The sequence below is a fragment of the Pleurodeles waltl genome, chromosome 1_2 (genome assembly GCF_031143425.1).
Source record: "Pleurodeles waltl isolate 20211129_DDA chromosome 1_2, aPleWal1.hap1.20221129, whole genome shotgun sequence".
NCBI classification, from domain to species: domain Eukaryota; kingdom Metazoa; phylum Chordata; class Amphibia; order Caudata; family Salamandridae; genus Pleurodeles; species Pleurodeles waltl.
The window spans coordinates 1,299,116,164-1,299,137,294 of NC_090437.1; the positions used below are offsets into that span (position 1 = coordinate 1,299,116,164).

At 45.8% G+C, this 21,131-nt stretch overlaps 1 protein-coding gene across 4 annotated transcripts in view; it reads left to right on the forward strand.

Moving 5' to 3' along the window:
• Positions 1-20,251, forward strand: part of LOC138250520 (uncharacterized) — an 88,735-nt gene extending 68,484 nt beyond the window's left edge. For all 4 annotated transcript variants that reach the window (XM_069205481.1, XM_069205506.1, XM_069205498.1 and 1 more), the window contains exon 6: positions 19,462-20,251. In XM_069205481.1, the coding sequence (XP_069061582.1) occupies positions 19,462-20,060 (599 nt within the window). In that variant the 3' untranslated portion in view covers positions 20,061-20,251. The remainder of the gene's footprint in view (positions 1-19,461) is intronic.
• The last annotated feature ends 880 nt before the right edge of the window (positions 20,252-21,131 follow it).

The following is a 21,131-nucleotide window of genomic DNA, read 5'->3' on the forward strand; positions in this document are numbered from 1 at the left end:
CAGTCCTCTGAGGATTCAGGGTTCGCTGGTCCTGGGGAAAGCGTCGCTGGAGCAGTGTCTTTTAGAAGTGGGGAGACAGGCCGGTAGAGCTGGGGCCAAAGCAGTTGGTGTCTCCGTCTTCTCTGCAGGGATTTTCAGCTCAGCAGTCCTCTTCTTCTTAGATTGCAGGAATCTGAGTTCCTAGGTTCAGGGGAGCCCCTAAATACAGAATTTAGGGGGGTGTTTAGGTCAGGAAGTTGTGGCTACTAGCCCTGAGGGTGGCTACACCCTCTTTGTGCCTCCTCCCAAGGGGAGGGGGTCACATTCCTATCCCTATTGGGGGGATCCTCCATCTGCAAGATGGAGGATTCCTAAAAGTCAGAGTCACTTCAGCTCAGGTTGCCTTAGGGGCTGTCCTGACTGGTCAGTGACTCCTCCTTGTTATTCTCATTATTTCCTCCGGCCTTGCCGCCAAAAGTGGGGCCGTGGCCGGAGGGGGCGAGCAACTCCACTAGCTGGAATGCCCTGTGGTGCTGTAACAAAGGGGGTGAGCCTTTGAGGCTCACCGCCAGGTGTTACAGCTCCTGCAAGGGGGAGGTGATAAGCATCTCCACCCAGTGCAGGCTTTGTTACTAGCCACAGAGTGACAAAGGCACTCTCCCCATATGGCCAGCAACATGTCTCAAGTGTGGCAGGCTGCTAAAACCAGTCAGCCTACACAGGTCGTTGGTTAAGGTTTCAGGGGGCACCTCTAAGGTGCCCTCTGGGGTGTATGTTACAATAAAATGTACACTGGCATCAGTGTGCATTTATTGTGCTGAGAAGTTGGATACCAAACTTCCCAGTTTTCAGTGTAGCCATTATGGTGCTGTGGAGTTCGTGTTTGACAGACTCCCAGACCATATACTCTTATGGCTACCCTGCACTTACAATGTCTAAGGTTTTGCTTAGACACTGTAGGGGCACAGTGCTCATGCACTGGTGCCCTCACCTATGGTATAGTGCACCCTGCCTTAGGGCTGTAAGGCCTGCTAGAGGGGTGACTTATCTATACTGCATAGGCAGTGTGAGGTTGGCATGGCACCCTGAGGGGAGTGCCATGTCGAATTACTCGTTTTGTCCTCACCAGCACACACAAGCTGGCAAGCAGTGTGTCTGTGCTGAGTGAGGGGTCCCCAGGGTGGCATAAGATATGCTGCAGCCTTTAGAGACCTTCCCTGGCATCAGGTCCCTTGGTACCAGGGGTACCAGTTACAAGGGACTTACCTGGATGCCAGGGGGTACCAATTGTGAAAACAAAAGTACAGGTTAGGGAAAGAACACTGGTGCTGGGGCCTGGATAGCAGGCTTCAGCACACTTTCTAATCAAAACATAGCATCACCAAAGGCAAAAAGTCAGGGGGTAACCATGCCAAGGAGGCATTTCCTTACACTGAGAATATGCTGAAAAAGAGGGAAGAGCGAGAGGGAACGATAAGTTGAATGAATATAAGGTAAACATTATAAAAACAGTCTAGTTGCCATAAGAAGCATACTCGAGTGATACAAAGAGACAGTTCCAGTGTGAGAGTAGTACGAAAAGAAATTACTGCCAACCAGCAATAAACCAAAATACACTAAGGTGCTCAAATACCAAACACCGCTATAGTTTCACCAAAAAACATGCAAGGTGACAATGACCAAAGTATTACAGACGCCCACAAATTGTAAACTAAATACCTCAGCTGAGGTCATCAGTGTCATGAGCTGGGAAGAATCACTGTACATAAGGTCTTAGTTACCACCTTAGCATATTGTCCTAAGTGGCAGACTTAGGGAACAGTCTTCTGCAAAAGCAATGGTGAACCCTTATGAGTATTGCAATAATAATGAAAGAAGGAATGATATACAACAGATTCATCAATACCTGATTCCTAATAGGTGGGGGACATGTACAAAAACCTGTTTAAAGATCAGAATCGGAGGAGTGCAATAATGTAGTCCCATATGCATCAGCACGGTATTGAACGGCCAACAATATCAGTTAGCTTGATTATCCCTGGAAAACAAGCGAGATACCATTGAGTGTCAGAAATAAAAAAATGTTACTAGTACATGTCTGCATAGTGTCAGTAACTCACCAGCCAAACGCAGATTATTATGATGCAGGGTAAACCAAGTCGGGACTCGGAGGCTAGCTATAGAGGTCAATTAACATGAACAAAGGACTAGAGGGACCTTGCACCCAAATGAGTATGCTCAGGAACAAAAAACATAAACAACTGACAGCCATATCCCGCCAAGATTCAACAACCGGCATTCAATAAAAATTTGTATATGCATTTGCCAGCACAGAAGCTGGGTAAGTTGTAAAGTTGCTTCGTTAGCAGCCGCAAGTGGGTGTTGTGCGTCGTTTGTTCCAGCCGTGATGCGTCTATCTCCCAGCCGAGATGCAGGTGGAATGTCGATTTTTAGCTGCGAAGCCATAGGTGCGTCGATTATTACCGTTGTTGCAGATGGTGCATCGCAAATGTCCCTGCAGAGCGTTCTGTGTGTGGATTTTCAGCTCTTGTTCTGCTAACTTCACCCTTCAAGGGCCCAGGGACTGGATAGGGCATTACTTGGCAGGAGTCTCAGCAGAGAGTCCAGGTGGTGGCAGAGGAAGTGTTTGATGGCCCTGAGACTTCAAAACAGGAGGCAAGCTCAATTCAAGCCCTTGGACATTTTTCAAAAGCAGGAATATACCACAAAGTCCAGTCTATCCCCTTTCACTGGCAGAAGCAGCAACTGCGGTATAGCCCACTGTAGGAAGTTGGCTCTGTATGTGCTATTTCAAAGTAAGGAATAGCATGCACAGAGTCCAAGGGTTCCCCTTAGAGGTAAGATAGTGGCAAAAAGAGATAATACTATTGCTCTATTTTGTGGTAGTGTGGTCGAGCAGTAGGCTTATCCAAGGAGTAGTGTTAAGCATTTGTTGTACATACACATAGACAATAAATGAGGTACACACACTCAGAGACAAATCCAGCCAATAGGTTTTTGTATAGAAAAATATCTTTTCTTAGTTTATTTTAAGAACCACAGGTTCAAATTCTACATGTAATATCTCATTCGAAAGGTATTGCAGGTAAGTACTTTAGGAACTTCAAATCATCAAAATTGCATGTATACTTTTCCAGTTATTCACAAATAGCTGTTTTAAAAGTGGACACTTAGTGCAATTTTCACAGTTCCTAGGGGAGGTAAGTATTTGTTAGGTTAACCAGGTAAGTAAGACACTTACAGGGCTTAGTTCTTGGTCCAAGGTAGCCCACCGTTGGGGGTTCAGAGCAACCCCAAAGTCACCACACCAGCAGCTCAGGGCCGGTCAGGTGCAGAGTTCAAAGTGGTGCCCAAAACACATAGGCTAGCATGGAGAGAAGGGGGTGCCCCGGTTCCGGTCTGCTTGCAGGTAAGTACCCGCGTCTTCGGAGGGCAGACCAGAGGGGTTTTGTAGGACACCGGGGGGGACACAGGTCCACACAGAAATTTCACCCTCAGCAGCGCGGGGGCGGCCGGGTGCAGTGTAGAAACAGGCGTCGGGTTTGTAATGGAAGTCAATGGGAGATCTAGGGATCTCTTCAGCGCTGCAGGCAGGCAAGGGGGGGGTTCCTCGGGGAAACCTCCACTTGGTCAAGGGAGAGGGACTCCTGGGGGTCACTCCTCCAGTGAAAGTCCGGTCCTTCAGGTCCTGGGGGCTGCGGGTGCAGGGTCTCTCCCAGGTGTCGGGACTTAGGATTCAAAGAGTCGCGGTCAGGGGGAGCCTCGGGATTCCCTCTGCAGGCGGCGCTGTGGGGGCTCAGGGGGGACAGGTTTTGGTACTCACAGTATCAGAGTAGTCCTGGGGTCCCTCCTGAGGTGTTGGATCTCCACCAGCCGAGTCGGGGTCGCCGGGTGCAGTGTTGCAAGTCTCACGCTTCTTGCGGGGAGCTTGCAGGGTTCTTTAAAGCTGCTGGAAACAAAGTTGCAGCTTTTCTTGGAGCAGGTCCGCTGTCCTCGGGAGTTTCTTGCCTTTTCGAAGCAGGGGCAGTCCTCAGAGGATGTCGAGGTCGCTGGTCCCTTTGGAAGGCGTCGCTGGAGCAGGATCTTTGGAAGGCAGGAGACAGGCCGGTGAGTTTCTGGAGCCAAGGCAGTTGTCGTCTTCTGGTCTTCCGCTGCAGGGGTTTTCAGCTGGGCAGTCCTTCTTCTTGTAGTTGCAGGAATCTAATTTTCTAGGGTTCAGGGTAGCCCTTAAATACTAAATTTAAGGGTGTGTTTAGGTCTGGGGGGTTAGTAGCCAATGGCTACTAGCCCTGAGGGTGGGTACACCCTCTTTGTGCCTCCTCCCAAGGGGAGGGGGTCACAATCCTAACCCTATTGGGGGAATCCTCCATCTGCAAGATGGAGGATTTCTAAAAGTCAGAGTCACCTCAGCTCAGGACACCTTAGGGGCTGTCCTGACTGGCCAGTGACTCCTCCTTGTTTTTCTCATTATTTTCTCCGGCCTTGCCGCCAAAAGTGGGGCCTGGCCGGAGGGGGCGGGCAACTCCACTAGCTGGAGTGTCCTGCTGGGTTGGCACAAAGGAGGTGAGCCTTTGAGGCTCACCGCCAGGTGTGACAATTCCTGCCTGGGGGAGGTGTTAGCATCTCCACCCAGTGCAGGCTTTGTTACTGGCCTCAGAGTGACAAAGGCACTCTCCCCATGGGGCCAGCAACATGTCTCGGTTTGTGGCAGGCTGCTAAAACTAGTCAGCCTACACAGATAGTCGGTTAAGTTTCAGGGGGCACCTCTAAGGTGCCCTCTGGGGTGTATTTGACAATAAAATGTACACTGGCATCAGTGTGCATTTATTGTGCTGAGAAGTTTGATACCAAACTTCCCAGTTTTCAGTGTAGCCATTATGGTGCTGTGGAGTTCGTGTTTGACAAACTCCCAGACCATATACTCTTATGGCTACCCTGCACTTACAATGTCTAAGGTTTTGTTTAGACACTGTAGGGGTACCATGCTCATGCACTGGTACCCTCACCTATGGTATAGTGCACCCTGCCTTAGGGCTGTAAGGCCTGCTAGAGGGGTGTCTTACCTATACTGCATAGGCAGTGAGAGGCTGGCATGGCACCCTGAGGGGAGTGCCATGTCGACTTACTCGTTTTGTCCTCACTAGCACACACAAGCTGGCAAGCAGGGTGTCTGTGCTGAGTGAGAGGTCTCCAGGGTGGCATAAGACATGCTGCAGCCCTTAGAGACCTTCCTTGGCATCAGGGCCCTTGGTACTAGAAGTACCAGTTACAAGGGACTTATCTGGATGCCAGGGTCTGCCAATTGTGGATACAAAAGTACAGGTTAGGGAAAGAACACTGGTGCTGGGGCCTGGTTAGCAGGCCTCAGCACACTTTCAATTGTAAACATAGCATCAGCAAAGGCAAAAAGTCAGGGGGCAACCATGCCAAGGAGGCATTTCCTTACACAACCCCCCCCCAAACGAAAGAGGATGAGACTAACCTTTCCCAAGAGAGTCTTCATTTTCTAAGTGGAAGAACCTGGAAAGGCCATCTGCATTGGCATGGGCAGTCCCAGGTCTGTGTTCCACTATAAAGTCCATTCCCTGTAGGGAGATGGACCACCTCAACAGTTTAGGATTTTCACCTTTCATTTGCATCAGCCATTTGAGAGGTCTGTGGTCAGTTTGAACTAGGAAGTGAGTCCCAAAGAGGTATGGTCTCAGCTTCTTCAGGGACCAAACCACAGCAAAGGCCTCCCTCTCAATGGCACTCCAACGCTGCTCCCTGGGGAGTAACCTCCTGCTAATGAAAGCAACAGGCTGGTCAAGGCCATCATCATTTGTTTGGGACAAAACTGCCCCTATCCCATGTTCAGAGGCATCAGTCTGCACAATGAACTGCTTAGAATAATCTGGAGCTTTTAGAACTGGTGCTGAGCACATTGCTTGTTTCAGGGTGTCAAAGGCCTGTTGGCATTCCACAGTCCAGTTCACTTTCTTGGGCATTTTCTTGGAGGTGAGTTCAGTGAGGGCTGTCACAATGGATCCATATCCCTTCACAAACCTCCTGTAATACCCAGTCAAGCCAAGGAATGCCCTGACTTGAGTCTGGGTTTTTGGAGCTACCCAGTCCAGAATAGTCTGGATCTTGGGTTGGAGTGGCTGAACTTGGCCTCCACCTACAAGGTGGCCCAAGTAAACCACAGTTCCCTGCCCTATCTGGCATTTGGATGCCTTGATAGAGAGGCCTGCAGATTGCAGAGCCTTCAGAACCTTCCTCAGGTGGACCAGGTGATCCTGCCAGGTGGAGCTAAAGACAGCAATATCATCAAGATAAGCTGTGCTAAAGGACTCCAAGCCAGCAAGGACTTGATTCACCAACCTTTGGAAGGTGGCAGGGGCATTCTTTAAACCAAAGGGCATAACAGTAAACTGATAATGCCCATCAGGTGTGGAGAATGCTGTCTTTTCTTTTGCTCCAGGTGCCATTTTTATTTGCCAGTACCCTGCTGTCAAGTCAAAGGTACTTAGAAATTTGGCAGCACCTAATTTATCAATGAGCTCATCAGCTCTTGGAATTGGATGGGCATCTGTCTTGGTGACAGAATTGAGCCCTCTGTAGTCCACACAAAACCTCATCTCTTTCTTTCCATCTTTGGTGTGAGGTTTGGGGACTAAGACCACTGGGCTAGCCCAGGGGCTGTCAGAGCGCTCAATTACTCCCAATTCCAGCATCTTGTGGACTTCCACCTTGATGCTTTCTTTAACATGGTCAGATTGTCTAAAGATTTTGTTCTTGACAGGCATGCTGTCTCCTGTGTCCACATCATGGGTACACAGGTGTGTCTGACCAGGGGTTAAGGAGAAGAGTTCAGGAAACTGTTGTAGGACTCTCCTACAATCAGCTTGCTGTTGGCCAGAGAGGGTGTCTGAGTAGATCACTCCATCTACTGTGCCATCTTTTGGGTCTGATGACAGAAGATCAGGGAGAGGTTCACTCTCTGCCTCCTGATCCTCATCTGTTACCATCAACAGATTCACATCAGCCCTGTCATGGAAGAGCTTAAGGCGGTTCACATGGATCACCCTCTTGGGGCTCCTGCTTGTGCCCAGGTCCACCAGGTAGGTGACCTGACTCTTCCTTTCTAGTACTGGGTAAGGGCCACTCCATTTGTCCTGGAGTGCCCTGGGAGTCACAGGCTCCAGAACCCAGACTTTCTGCCCTGGTTGGAACTCCACCAGTGCAGCCTTTTGGTCATACCAAAACTTCTGGAGCTGTTGGCTGGCCTCAAGGTTTTTGGTTGCCTTTTCCATGTACTCTGCCATTCTAGAGCGAAGGCCAAGTACAGAGTCCACTATGTCTTGCTTAGGCTCATGGAGAGGTCTCTCCCAGCCTTCTTTAACAAGAGCAAGTGGTCCTCTTACAGGATGACCAAACAGAAGTTCAAAGGGTGAGAATCCTACTCCCTTCTGTGGCACCTCTCTGTAAGCGAAAAGCAGACATGGCAAGAGGACATCCCATCTCCTTTTGAGTTTTTCTGGGAGCCCCATGATCATGCCTTTTAATGTCTTGTTGAATCTCTCAACCAAGCCATTAGTTTGTGGATGGTATGGTGTAGTGAATTTATAAGTCACCCCACACTCATTCCACATGTGCTTTAGGTATGCTGACATGAAGTTGGTACCTCTGTCAGACACCACCTCCTTAGGGAAACCCACTCTGGTAAAGATACCAATGAGGGCCTTGGCTACTGCAGGGGCAGTAGTCGACCTAAGGGGAATAGCTTCAGGATACCTGGTAGCATGATCCACTACTACCAGGATATACATATTTCCTGAGGCTGTGGGAGGTTCCAGTGGACCAACTATGTCCACACCCACTCTTTCAAAGGGAACCCCCACCACTGGAAGTGGAATGAGGGGGGCCTTTGGATGCCCACCTGTCTTACCACTGGCTTGACAGGTGGGGCAGGAGAGGCAAAACTCCTTAACCATGTTGGACATATTGGGCCAGTAGAAGTGGTTGACTAACCTCTCCCACGTCTTGGTTTGTCCCAAATGTCCAGCAAGGGGAATGTCATGGGCCAATGTTAGGATGAACTTCCTGAACAGCTGAGGCACTACCACTCTCCTAGTGGCACCAGGTTTGGGGTCTCTGGCCTCAGTGTACAGGAGTCCATCTTCCCAATAGACCCTATGCGTTCCATTTTTCTTGCCTTTGGACTCTTCAGCAGCTTGCTGCCTAAGGCCTTCAAGAGAGGGACAGGTTTCTTGTCCCTTACACAGCTCCTCCCTTGAGGGTCCCCCTGGGCCTAAGAGCTCAACCTGATAAGGTTCAAGCTCCAAAGGCTCAGTTCCCTCAGAGGGCAGAACTTCTTCCTGAGAAGAGAGGTTCCCTTTCTTTTGCTGTGTTGCAGTTGGTTTCCCAACTGACTTTCCTTTCCTCTTGGTAGGCTGGGCCATTCTTCCAGACTCCAGCTCTACTTGTTCACCCTGTGCCTTACACTGTGCTCTTGTTTTCACACACACCAGTTCAGGGATACCCAGCATTGCTGCATGGGTTTTTAGTTCTACCTCAGCCCATGCTGAGGACTCCAGGTCATTTCCAAGCAGACAGTCCACTGGGATATTTGAGGAGACCACCACCTGTTTCAGGCCATTGACCCCTCCCCATTCTAAAGTAACCATTGCCATGGGATGTACTTTTCTCTGATTGTCAGCGTTGGTGACTGTGTAAGTTTTTCCAGTCAGGTATTGGCCAGGGGAAACCAGTTTCTCTGTCACCATGGTGACACTGGCACCTGTATCCCTCAGGCCCTCTATTCTAGTCCCATTAATTAAGAGTTGCTGTCTGTATTTTTGCATGTTAGGCGGCCAGACAGCTAGTGTGGCTAAATCTACCCCACCCTCAGAAACTAGAATAGCTTCAGTGTGGACCCTGATTTGCTCTGGGCACACTGTTGATCCCACTTGGAGACTAGCCATACCAGTGTTACCTGGATAGGAGTTTGGAGTGGAACCTTTCTTGGGACAGGCCTTGTCTCCAGTTTGGTGTCCATGCTGTTTACAGCTATGACACCAGGCCTTTTTGGGATCAAAGTTTTTACCCTTGTACCCATTGTTTTGTGAAGAGGCTCTGGGCCCACCCTCCTGTGCAGGTTTTTGGGGCCTGTAGAAGACTCTTTACTATTTTTAGTTTTGGTTGTCTCATCACCCTTCCCCTGGGGAGTCTTTGTGACCCCTTTCTTTTGGTCACCCCCTGTTGAAGTCTTGGACACCCTTGTCTTGACCCAATGGTCCGCCTTCTTTCCCAATTCTTGGGGAGAAATTGGTCCTAGGTCTACCAGATGCTGATGCAGTTTATCATTGAAACAATTACTTAACAGGTGTTCTTTCACAAATAAATTGTACAGCCCATCATAATTACTTACACCACTGCCTTGAATCCAACCATCTAGTGTTTTCACTGAGTAGTCAACAAAGTCAACCCAGGTCTGGCTCGAGGATTTTTGAGCCCCCCTGAACCTAATCCTGTACTCCTCAGTGGAGAATCCAAAGCCCTCAATCAGGGTACCCTTCATGAGGTCATAAGATTCTGCATCTTTTCCAGAGAGTGTGAGGAGTCTATCCCTACACTTTCCAGTGAACATTTCCCAAAGGAGAGCACCCCAGTGAGATCTGTTCACTTTTCTGGTTACACAAGCCCTCTCAAAAGCTGTGAACCACTTGGTGATGTCATCACCATCTTCAAATTTTGTCACAATCCCTTTGGGGATTTTTAACATGTCAGGAGAATCTCTGACCCTATTTATATTGCTGCCACCATTGATGGGACCTAGGCCCATCTCTTGTCTTTCCCTTTCTATGGCTAGGAGCTGTCTCTCTAAAGCCAATCTTCTGGCCATCCTGGCTAACAGGAGGTCATCTTCACTGAGAGCATCCTCAGTGATTTCAGAAATGTGGGACCCTCCTGTGAGGGACTCACTATTTCTGACTAACACAGTTGGAGACAGGACTTGAGGGGTCCTGTTCTCCCTATTTAGGACTGGAGGAGGGACATTGGCCTCCAAGTCACTAATTTCTTCCTCTGTGATGTCATCATCAGAGGGGTTGGCTTTTTCAAACTCTGCCAACAGCTCCTGGAGCTGAATTTTGGTAGGTCTGGAGCCAATGGTTATTTTCTTTATATTACAGAGAGACCTTAGCTCCCTCATCTTAAGATGGAGGTAAGGTGTGGTGTCGAGTTCCACCACCTGCATCTCTGTATCAGACATTATTCTGCTAAGAGTTGGAATATTTTTTAAAGAATCTAAAACTGTTTCTAGAATCTAATTTCAAACTTTTAACAAACTTTTAAACTCTAAAAGACAATGCTAAACAGGGACTTAACACACAAGGCCCTAGCAGGACTTTTAAGAATTTAGAAAAATTTCAAATTGCAAAAATGAATTTCTAATGACAATTTTGGAATTTGTCGTGTGATCAGGTATTGGCTGAGTAGTCCAGCAAATGCAAAGTCTTGTACCCCACCGCTGATCCACCAATGTAGGAAGTTGGCTCTGTATGTGCTATTTCAAAGTAAGGAATAGCATGCACAGAGTCCAAGGGTTCCCCTTAGAGGTAAGATAGTGGCAAAAAGAGATAATACTATTGCTCTATTTTGTGGTAGTGTGGTCGAGCAGTAGGCTTATCCAAGGAGTAGTGTTAAGCATTTGTTGTACATACACATAGACAATAAATGAGGTACACACACTCAGAGACAAATCCAGCCAATAGGTTTTTGTATAGAAAAATATCTTTTCTTAGTTTATTTTAAGAACCACAGGTTCAAATTCTACATGTAATATCTCATTCGAAAGGTATTGCAGGTAAGTACTTTAGGAACTTCAAATCATCAAAATTGCATGTATACTTTTCCAGTTATTCACAAATAGCTGTTTTAAAAGTGGACACTTAGTGCAATTTTCACAGTTCCTAGGGGAGGTAAGTATTTGTTAGGTTAACCAGGTAAGTAAGACACTTACAGGGCTTAGTTCTTGGTCCAAGGTAGCCCACCGTTGGGGGTTCAGAGCAACCCCAAAGTCACCACACCAGCAGCTCAGGGCCGGTCAGGTGCAGAGTTCAAAGTGGTGCCCAAAACACATAGGCTAGCATGGAGAGAAGGGGGTGCCCCGGTTCCGGTCTGCTTGCAGGTAAGTACCCGCGTCTTCGGAGGGCAGACCAGAGGGGTTTTGTAGGACACCGGGGGGGACACAGGTCCACACAGAAATTTCACCCTCAGCAGCGCGGGGGCGGCCGGGTGCAGTGTAGAAACAGGCGTCGGGTTTGTAATGGAAGTCAATGGGAGATCTAGGGATCTCTTCAGCGCTGCAGGCAGGCAAGGGGGGGGTTCCTCGGGGAAACCTCCACTTGGTCAAGGGAGAGGGACTCCTGGGGGTCACTCCTCCAGTGAAAGTCCGGTCCTTCAGGTCCTGGGGGCTGCGGGTGCAGGGTCTCTCCCAGGTGTCGGGACTTAGGATTCAAAGAGTCGCGGTCAGGGGGAGCCTCGGGATTCCCTCTGCAGGCGGCGCTGTGGGGGCTCAGGGGGGACAGGTTTTGGTACTCACAGTATCAGAGTAGTCCTGGGGTCCCTCCTGAGGTGTTGGATCTCCACCAGCCGAGTCGGGGTCGCCGGGTGCAGTGTTGCAAGTCTCACGCTTCTTGCGGGGAGCTTGCAGGGTTCTTTAAAGCTGCTGGAAACAAAGTTGCAGCTTTTCTTGGAGCAGGTCCGCTGTCCTCAGGAGTTTCTTGTCTTTTCGAAGCAGGGGCAGTCCTCAGAGGATGTCGAGGTCGCTGGTCCCTTTGGAAGGCGTCGCTGGAGCAGGATCTTTGGAAGGCAGGAGACAGGCCGGTGAGTTTCTGGAGCCAAGGCAGTTGTCGTCTTCTGGTCTTCCGCTGCAGGGGTTTTCAGCTGGGCAGTCCTTCTTCTTGTAGTTGCAGGAATCTAATTTTCTAGGGTTCAGGGTAGCCCTTAAATACTAAATTTAAGGGCGTGTTTAGGTCTGGGGGGTTAGTAGCCAATGGCTACTAGCCCTGAGGGTGGGTACACCCTCTTTGTGCCTCCTCCCAAGGGGAGGGGGTCACAATCCTAACCCTATTGGGGGAATCCTCCATCTGCAAGATGGAGGATTTCTAAAAGTCAGAGTCACCTCAGCTCAGGACACCTTAGGGGCTGTCCTGACTGGCCAGTGACTCCTCCTTGTTTTTCTCATTATTTTCTCCGGCCTTGCCGCCAAAAGTGGGGCCTGGCCGGAGGGGGCGGGCAACTCCACTAGCTGGAGTGTCCTGCTGGGTTGGCACAAAGGAGGTGAGCCTTTGAGGCTCACCGCCAGGTGTGACAATTCCTGCCTGGGGGAGGTGTTAGCATCTCCACCCAGTGCAGGCTTTGTTACTGGCCTCAGAGTGACAAAGGCACTCTCCCCATGGGGCCAGCAACATGTCTCGGTTTGTGGCAGGCTGCTAAAACTAGTCAGCCTACACAGATAGTCGGTTAAGTTTCAGGGGGCACCTCTAAGGTGCCCTCTGGGGTGTATTTGACAATCAAATGTACACTGGCATCAGTGTGCATTTATTGTGCTGAGAAGTTTGATACCAAACTTCCCAGTTTTCAGTGTAGCCATTATGGTGCTGTGGAGTTCGTGTTTGACAAACTCCCAGACCATATACTCTTATGGCTACCCTGCACTTACAATGTCTAAGGTTTTGTTTAGACACTGTAGGGGTACCATGCTCATGCACTGGTACCCTCACCTATGGTATAGTGCACCCTGCCTTAGGGCTGTAAGGCCTGCTAGAGGGGTGTCTTACCTATACTGCATAGGCAGTGAGAGGCTGGCATGGCACCCTGAGGGGAGTGCCATGTCGACTTACTCGTTTTGTCCTCACTAGCACACACAAGCTGGCAAGCAGGGTGTATGTGCTGAGTGAGAGGTCTCCAGGGTGGCATAAGACATGCTGCAGCCCTTAGAGACCTTCCTTGGCATCAGGGCCCTTGGTACTAGAAGTACCAGTTACAAGGGACTTATCTGGATGCCAGGGTCTGCCAATTGTGGATACAAAAGTACAGGTTAGGGAAAGAACACTGGTGCTGGGGCCTGGTTAGCAGGCCTCAGCACACTTTCAATTGTAAACATAGCATCAGCAAAGGCAAAAAGTCAGGGGGCAACCATGCCAAGGAGGCATTTCCTTACACCCACCAAAGCACAGTTGCAGGCAGGGGCAGCACTTCTCCTCAGCTCTTCAGCCCTTCTCCTTGGCAAAGGTTCCTCTTGAATCCAGAAGTGATCTTGAAGAAATCTAAACTCGGGTTTTGGATCCACTACTTATACCCCCTCTGCCTTTGAAGTAGGCACACTTCAAAGGAAAGTCTCTTTTTTGTTTACAGGATCCTGCCTTGCCCAGGCCAGGACCCAGACACACATCAGGGGGTTGGAGATTGCACTGTCAGAAGGCAGGCACAGCCTATTCAGGTGTAAGTGACCACTCCTCCCTCCACTCTAGCCCAGATGGCTCATCAAGATATGCAGGCTACACCCCAGCTCCCTTTGTCCCACTGTCTAGAGGGGATTCACAAACAGCCCAACTGTCAAACTGACCCAGACAGGGAATCCACAAACGGGCAGAGTCACCGAATGGTTTAAGCAAGAACATGCCTTCTTTCTAAAAGTGCAATTTTTCAACCTAACAATCTAAAAACCAACTTCACTAAAAGATGTATTTTTAAATTTTGAGTTCAGAGACCCCAAACTCCATATTTTATCTGCTCTCAAAGGGAATCTGCACTTTAATAATATTTAAAGGCAGCCCCCATGTTAACCTATGAGAGAGATAGGCCTTGTAACAGTGAAAAACAAATTTAGCAGTATTTCACTGTTAGGACATGTAAAACACATCACTACATGTCCCAACTTTAACATACGCTGCACACTGCCCTTGGGGCTACCTAGGGCCTACCATAGGGGTGTCTTACATGTAAGAAAAGGGAAGGTTTAGGCCTGCCAAGTGGGTACACTTGCCAAGTCGAATTGGCAGTTTAAAACTTCACACACAGATACTGCAGTGGCAGGTCTGAGCCATGTTTACAGGGCTACTCCTGTGGGTAGCACAACCACTGCTGCAGGTCCACTAGTAGCACGTGATTTACAGGCCCAGGGCACCTCTAGTGCACTTTACTAGGGACTTACTATTAAATCAAATATGCCACTCGTGGAGAGACCAATCACTAATACAATTTACATAGAGAGCATATGCACTTTAGCTTAGCACTGGTTAGCAGTGGTAAAGTGCCCAGAGTCCTAAAGCCAACAAAAACTGGTCAGAAAAATGAGAAGGAGTCAAAAAGATTGGTGATGACCTTTCAAAAAGGGCCAAGTCCAGCAGAAGCCAACATCTTATATCGCTACTTAGAATCCACCTTGCTACTTGACATAACTCAGCCCTACTTCCACCATTCATGCAGTACCGAAACAGCCCTGCTCACAATTATTGACAATCTCAGAATGATCCTTTGTCAAGCTGACTCTACTACTGTGGTCTTTATTGAACTTTTTGCTGCTTTAGATAGCAGTTCATATTCCACTTTTACTGCTGGCCTTTTAAAACGTGCTATCTTTAAGTAAGCCCTAAGCATAGTTTGTTCTTTTCTCTCCAATGACACTCCGTCTGTGTCACTTTCACTACTTTGTTCATATGCAGTCCCTATTACTTGCAGGGACTCCTTTTTATGTTCTAACCTATTTTTTTTTTTTTTAAACCTGGCTGTGTAAGCAAGGGGTTTTAAACCGCAGCTGCTCTCTTTCTCTCTGTTCCTGGGCAACTGCTTTTGGCTTTAACTGTATATATAGCAAATATGTATCCTAAAAAAAAAAAATAATAACATAACACTTGTGTATGTTTCTGGTGGTGGATGAGCTTATGCTTGTGTGAATTGGTGTGCTCGCCATCGCTTGTTGGTGGCAGTGCATGACATGTGGGCATGATGGTGCTCACAGCAGCATAAGTGTGGCCTCTGACGTATTGGGTACTTCGCTAACATGGTGTTGCCCAGCAGCTCACACCTGTCAAAATACTGTCCCCGGCATATTGTGACCAGCCATGAATGAATGAACACCATTCGTAGAGAGCAAGTAGCTGCTTCTGATGAAGTATATTGGCGCTGCCATCGTGTGACTTCACCCAGCTAGTCACTACCAAAGCAGAGGATTTTCAGTCTTCTCAAGCCAACCAGGAGCTCATTCCACAGCTTTGCTGCCAGAAAAGCAAAAGATCACCCGCCCCTTCTAGCTCTGGGAATTCTGGAGATAAGTAGAAAGCCCTAAATAGTTAAACATAATGGTCTTGAAGGCACATAGTCTTTGAATTTGCTACCGGGGTAGGCTGAACCCTTTTATGGACACCTGTAAACGTGATTAGTAGAGCATTGTGCTTGATTCTTTATTCACAAGTAGCCAGGGAAGTTGCTTCATATAGGAGATGCTGGACTGCCATCTTGGCAGGTTAAGAATCAGTCTTGTCACTTGGATCATTTGAAGCTGGTTAATGCTGACATCTGGGACTCTTTGATAGAGAGTTGACATAATCAAATCTAGAGGTCACCAGAGCATGCATACTCATCTTACAATGTGGACTGACAAAAATGTCAAGGTCTTCTTTAATGATTTTAGGACACAACAGGAGGCTGTAATGGCTTGGATTTGAAGTTTAAAGGATAGCTCTTGATCAAATTTTAACCCAACATTTCTCAGCGTGGTAGATGGGGCTTGGGGGTTCCCCTAAGTCTTTCATCCACCAACTTTGTAGCTCTAGCAGAGAAGAGTTACAGAAAAAAAGTATCTCAGACTTGTCTGAGTTAGGTTTTAGGCAGTTCCTCCACATTCAACTTGCCACAGTATAAAGACAACCTTTGAATTTCCCAACCCTGTTATAATAATGAGCCTGTTATAAAGTTGGTAATGGACATATGTAGCATGATATTGTTCATCCTTGGTGTACTGCCGTAGCATAAAAGCAGTAATTAGTAACATATTGTAGGCATCTATGGCATGAGACAGCAACACAGGGGCATTCAAGGCAGAATCTATTAATGTGTGGCAGGCATTAATGAGAATATGTAGCGAAAATGATACATTGATATGAGCAGTAAGCATGTATTTAATAAATAATGGGATATTGGGACCTCAGTACATAAAAAAAATCTGTTTTTCATTACAATGAGAAGGATATGGGTGATTGCATTTTTTTTTCTAGAATAAAGAACATATATTTGATAGCCGAATGTGTTATTTTGAGGTCAAAATATTTCTATTTCCAAATTCACATTTGCAGCGTATCATTTAGCTATTATCACTAATGCTTCCTAAGTCCAGTATGGAAAGTAACACGTCTGCTGTCATGTTAAGTTCTGCATAACAAGAGCAGCCACACAGCTGTATGAGCCAATACAAAATATCTTACTCTGCTGTTCTACTTGAGTTTGCAAGATTTGGGTATTTCTCTTTCAGGAAGCTTCTCACTTGTAACTTGATTGAGAGGAGGATGAGAAAATGAACTGTAGTGAAATATAGATGTAGGGATGTAGATAGATAATACAGTAAATGAGAAGCCACTTGAAATTGCATTTTGTAAACTACTTCTATCACATGTGACTGTTCAGGCGTTTTTTGGAGAGTTTGCTGAAAATGTCACAGTTTTGCCACCCTTTTCTCATATTATTTTAGGATTAGCAGACCTTCAGTACTCCTGGGGGTACGGTCAGGCTTGCTTTGTATGCCATTAAAGTATTCTAATAGTTCATGATTTCCCTTTCCGAGCCCATGACTTAAGGCAAATCTTGAAAACGTTGTGTAAAATACACTATATTCACTCTGTTGTGGTAAGATATTGCACCCCACTAATTTAAAAGCAAACTAGCTGCTAAAGATGTGGCATGCTAAATATATGTGCTAAAAAACAAATCACCCATTTACATACTCTTTTGAACTCCAACTAGACAACTTGACAGAGGTATAGTGAGTTACACTGAAACGACAATGTCCATGCAGACAGTGGGCTGTGCCAGTGGTGAAAATGAGCATGAGCAGTAGTGGCAGTAGGCAGCTGACCCATAAGAAGTAAACCTTGGGGCATAAGTATTCATTTTGTGTTCTTTTCAAAGTAAACATATTTATTTTATTTTACTTATACATTCTTATAAAGCTTATGAAAATGCACCCCCGAACTTAAAGAAACCAGTAAGTCCTAAAACGGGTATGTGAAAAGAAATGTCGTTTGAAACAAATTCAAAACGAAGGAGTTGAAACTGGAGGCTAGGACAGAAATTGTGTGAGGTAAGAGGTAGAATAGCACTGGAAAGGAATAAGGAAAGAGCAGGAGATCATAGGGAGAGTATGGTTAACTAGGAGAAAGTTGGAATGAGAAAAAGATGAAAGAGAAACGTTACAGTAAGGTGATAACACAGAGGGGAAAAGTTAGATGAGGGAGGAAGGCAGAAGAGTGGAAATAGGTAACATTCTTCGGGGTAAAAGAAAAAGTAAAAAGCAGTTGTCCAGATCAGACAATAAAGAGTCTTACAAACTGATTCAGTTAATTTCTAAGCCAAATAAGAGTTTTTTCAGTCTTTTTGTGATATTTAGAAGGCATTCGGAGAGTGATTTATAAAGACTAGTTGTTCCATATTGATGTAGCTGCTCAAGAGAAAGACTGTGTCACTGTTTTTGTATGGAAACATTTTGATTCAAGCAGCAGGTTTTGCAAGCTTCTCAAGATTTTTGTGGCTACTGGATCTTTTGATAGATGTGGGTAAATAGTCCCCTTTATTTAAATGTGGACTTTAGTGATGTATGCATTTTGAACTTGATTCTGACTGCAGTAGGAGCCAGTGTAGGTCTCTGAGGGTGGGAGTGATATGGTCAAAGTTCTTTGGTGCCAGAGATGAGTCTGGCTGCAGAGTGAATCGGTGCTTTGATGGGATCTAGGATGGAAGAAGGTACCCCTGCTAGAACAGAGTTTCCATAATCTAGTTTGCAGAGGACTAATGGTTGAGCAAGAGTTTAGATTGAAGAAAGGGTTTGAGTTCTTGGTTGCAAAGAGGGTGGATCTGGCTTTGGGGGCTACTTATTCAGCATGGAGTAGCGCAGTGAGGATCTAACCAAATACAAAAAGATTTAACTTTTTTTGGAGAGACTCCATTGGTGTTGTGTACAGACATTTTTCATGATTTTTGGCTCTTTATTTGTCTTCAGTCGGGTGATCTTCAAGTAGATCTGGATGCCGTTATTGTGTTGATGAATGGCTACACCAATATGAGCTGGTGTAAAGTCAGTAATGTTAAGCCGACTGAGGTACACAAGCACAATGTAATGTTTAAGTTTGTACGATCAAACATTTACATAAATATCTTATGTGGCTTGGTATTAAAGAGCAAGGGGCTGCACACGCTAGTTTGACAATTTACAGCATTACTGCTCAGCAGCCCACACCTTTTATTTTCTGGGGCCATCCTTTAAAGAAGTTCTGCCAGTGCCCATCATTCCTTCTTTTCATTCCCTGCTCTTCCAGTACAAGGGCTGAATGAAGTTGTCCTGATGAACTTCATATATCACCAGCAGTTTTGCTCTCCTGCTATCGTAGACCAGAGACCTTTGCAAAAAGCTTGCTGTCAAACCATGATCCTGACCAGCACTGCCAAGATTACCAGAAGCTGTTCTATAAATGCAACTCAGCCAACTAGCACAAATCCTGATACCCACCTGGGCAAAAGAAAGCATTACATTACAGAGTGGTAGCTGTGGAAATCAGTCTTGACAATTTTGATCCTATGTGCTTAAAGTTGGAACAAATTAACCTTACTTCGCCTATCCTTGGTCTTGTATACAAGAAGGAGATAAATTAATATCAGAAGCAAGTAATGTGGAAGCGATAAGAAAATATAAAGCCAGTAGGTCTGGCTTTAGACACAGGCATTCAAAAACGCTGTTTACATGTGTTGTGTGCATAAAACTATTTATCACATTAAAGCTGCTGTATTGGCAGTGAAAACAAAAGTAGCAGTTAATGATTGGTTTATATAGAAAGTGCATATAGGAGATAATAACAAAAAATACTGTAACACACTGATGATTGAGTGCACTTTACAGACGTAAAATAATCCATTATGCATCACAACAGTATTCCCTGGAAGGTGAAATGATACAACAAATAAACAATAGCATGAAGTGTAAGAGTAATATCAAAACATATAAAAACCCACTGTATGTATGTTTTAAAGAATTGCTAGCAATATGTATTGCAGACAATTGCACCTAAGTATGTCAAGCATAGGTTAAACTTGTGCCCCCTCTGAGGAGGACTGATAAAATGCTGTTTTGAATTAACTCTTATACTGGAAATTTTGTTTTTCAATTTTACTTTTCATTTCCTTTCTGTATTTTTGTTTTTTAAACAGGGGTTCATATGAAATGTGGGAAGCCATGTGTGGTGTGGGTATTTGGACATTCCATCATCGCCCAAGCAGCTGAACGCTTCCAAAATCAGAAATGGCAGCAAGTTGCATCAAATGGAAAGATCATCTATTACTGGATGGGCTTTGATAGCTTACGGCTTTATCAGTTGCGCGAGAAGGTTTCAGAACAAAAACAGTCGGGAAAATTTCCTTTTCCAGATGTCTTCATTCTGCATTTAGGTGGTGAGGATCTAATCCACTCTGAGGAACAGAAGATAAAAGAAGACTTGGCCATGGAATATGCATGGCTAAGTACATTCTTTCCTGACTCTTTGATTGTTTGGTCAGAAATAATCCCAAGACCCTTTTGGGCACTTGGGATTGCAGCAGAGAAAATTAACCATACTGCTCTCAAGATTAACAAGGAGTTATCCAACCTTCCACTGAGTAAACAGTTCAAGTGCATTCTTCACCATAATAAGAAGGCAACATGGTCCCCCTTGGACTTCTACCCTAAAGGGGATCGTCTCTCTGACTCTGGAATAGATAAATTTATAGAGAATGTGACAATGTTTATGGATTCTATGTTCTTGTGGTGTTAGATTTGTTGTGACCTTGTTAGTAGAGAAGTTTAAAACCTTGGTCTTATCAAGATTTTCAATGATTTTTGAACTGGTTTGCTTTCCACTTGCCATGCAGCGGCCATAGTTGAACCTTTTTTTATCCAATGTGGGCCCAAGTATTTTGTAAATGTGCTGTTCCACAATAAATACACCATTTTTTCTAATGGAAATTATTGCTTCTCATTCGTGGCTGTTAATCTGGAGGGACGAAGCATTATCCAGTACCACATTTGTAATAAAAGTCCCCGCCCACACTTTTATTCATTTGTTTATTGTAACATTGTGCTATTGGTTATCTCTTTTACAGTGCTATGACTAATTGGCCATACTATTGAGCTTGGTTTTCAAAATTATCTGTCTCAAAGCAAACATATAAATTAACCCTTAATTTAAATATCCATTAATACACTAGGACACAGCTTTTATATTGCAGTATTTACAAGTTCAGTAGTTACAGTCAGTCCAGAAGACCCTGTGTAACGAAAAACTAACTCCATTATTAGCCGTTAGGCTATAGCAAAATAAGAGCAGTTTTACCAGGTAACTGTATCAGAAACAAATCTCTTCGGAGGTAGGATTTTCAAAATCCTAAACCTACTAAGGAGCTTTTTTTGTTAATCTCCCGAAAACAATTGATGAAGCTCAAGTCAATTAGCTCCTATAGACATCATTTTTTCCTCACATTAATTCTTTTTTCAAAGTGCTACATGTAAGAAAATACCATGACTTTCAGCTCTCGCAGAGACTGTGACATAGATAAATGTATAGGTAGATGAAAAAGTCCTCGTAATGTCGGGAGCTTCTACTGTGTTCCCTGGCAAGTTAGAATGAGGAGTGATGATTAGCCTTTGTGTTCGACATGGATGTGGTGAAGATGGCTCAAAAACCTTATTGTGGGACTATGTGCCTCATAGCAAACGATAGACTAGTCATACTTCTTTTGCGAATGTTGGATCTGCACAAATGTTACAGTTAAGTGCTACAGTAACCAATTGGAGTGCACATGGAACACGTGTTTTTTTTTTTAGGCGTCTGCAAAATTGAAGTTGG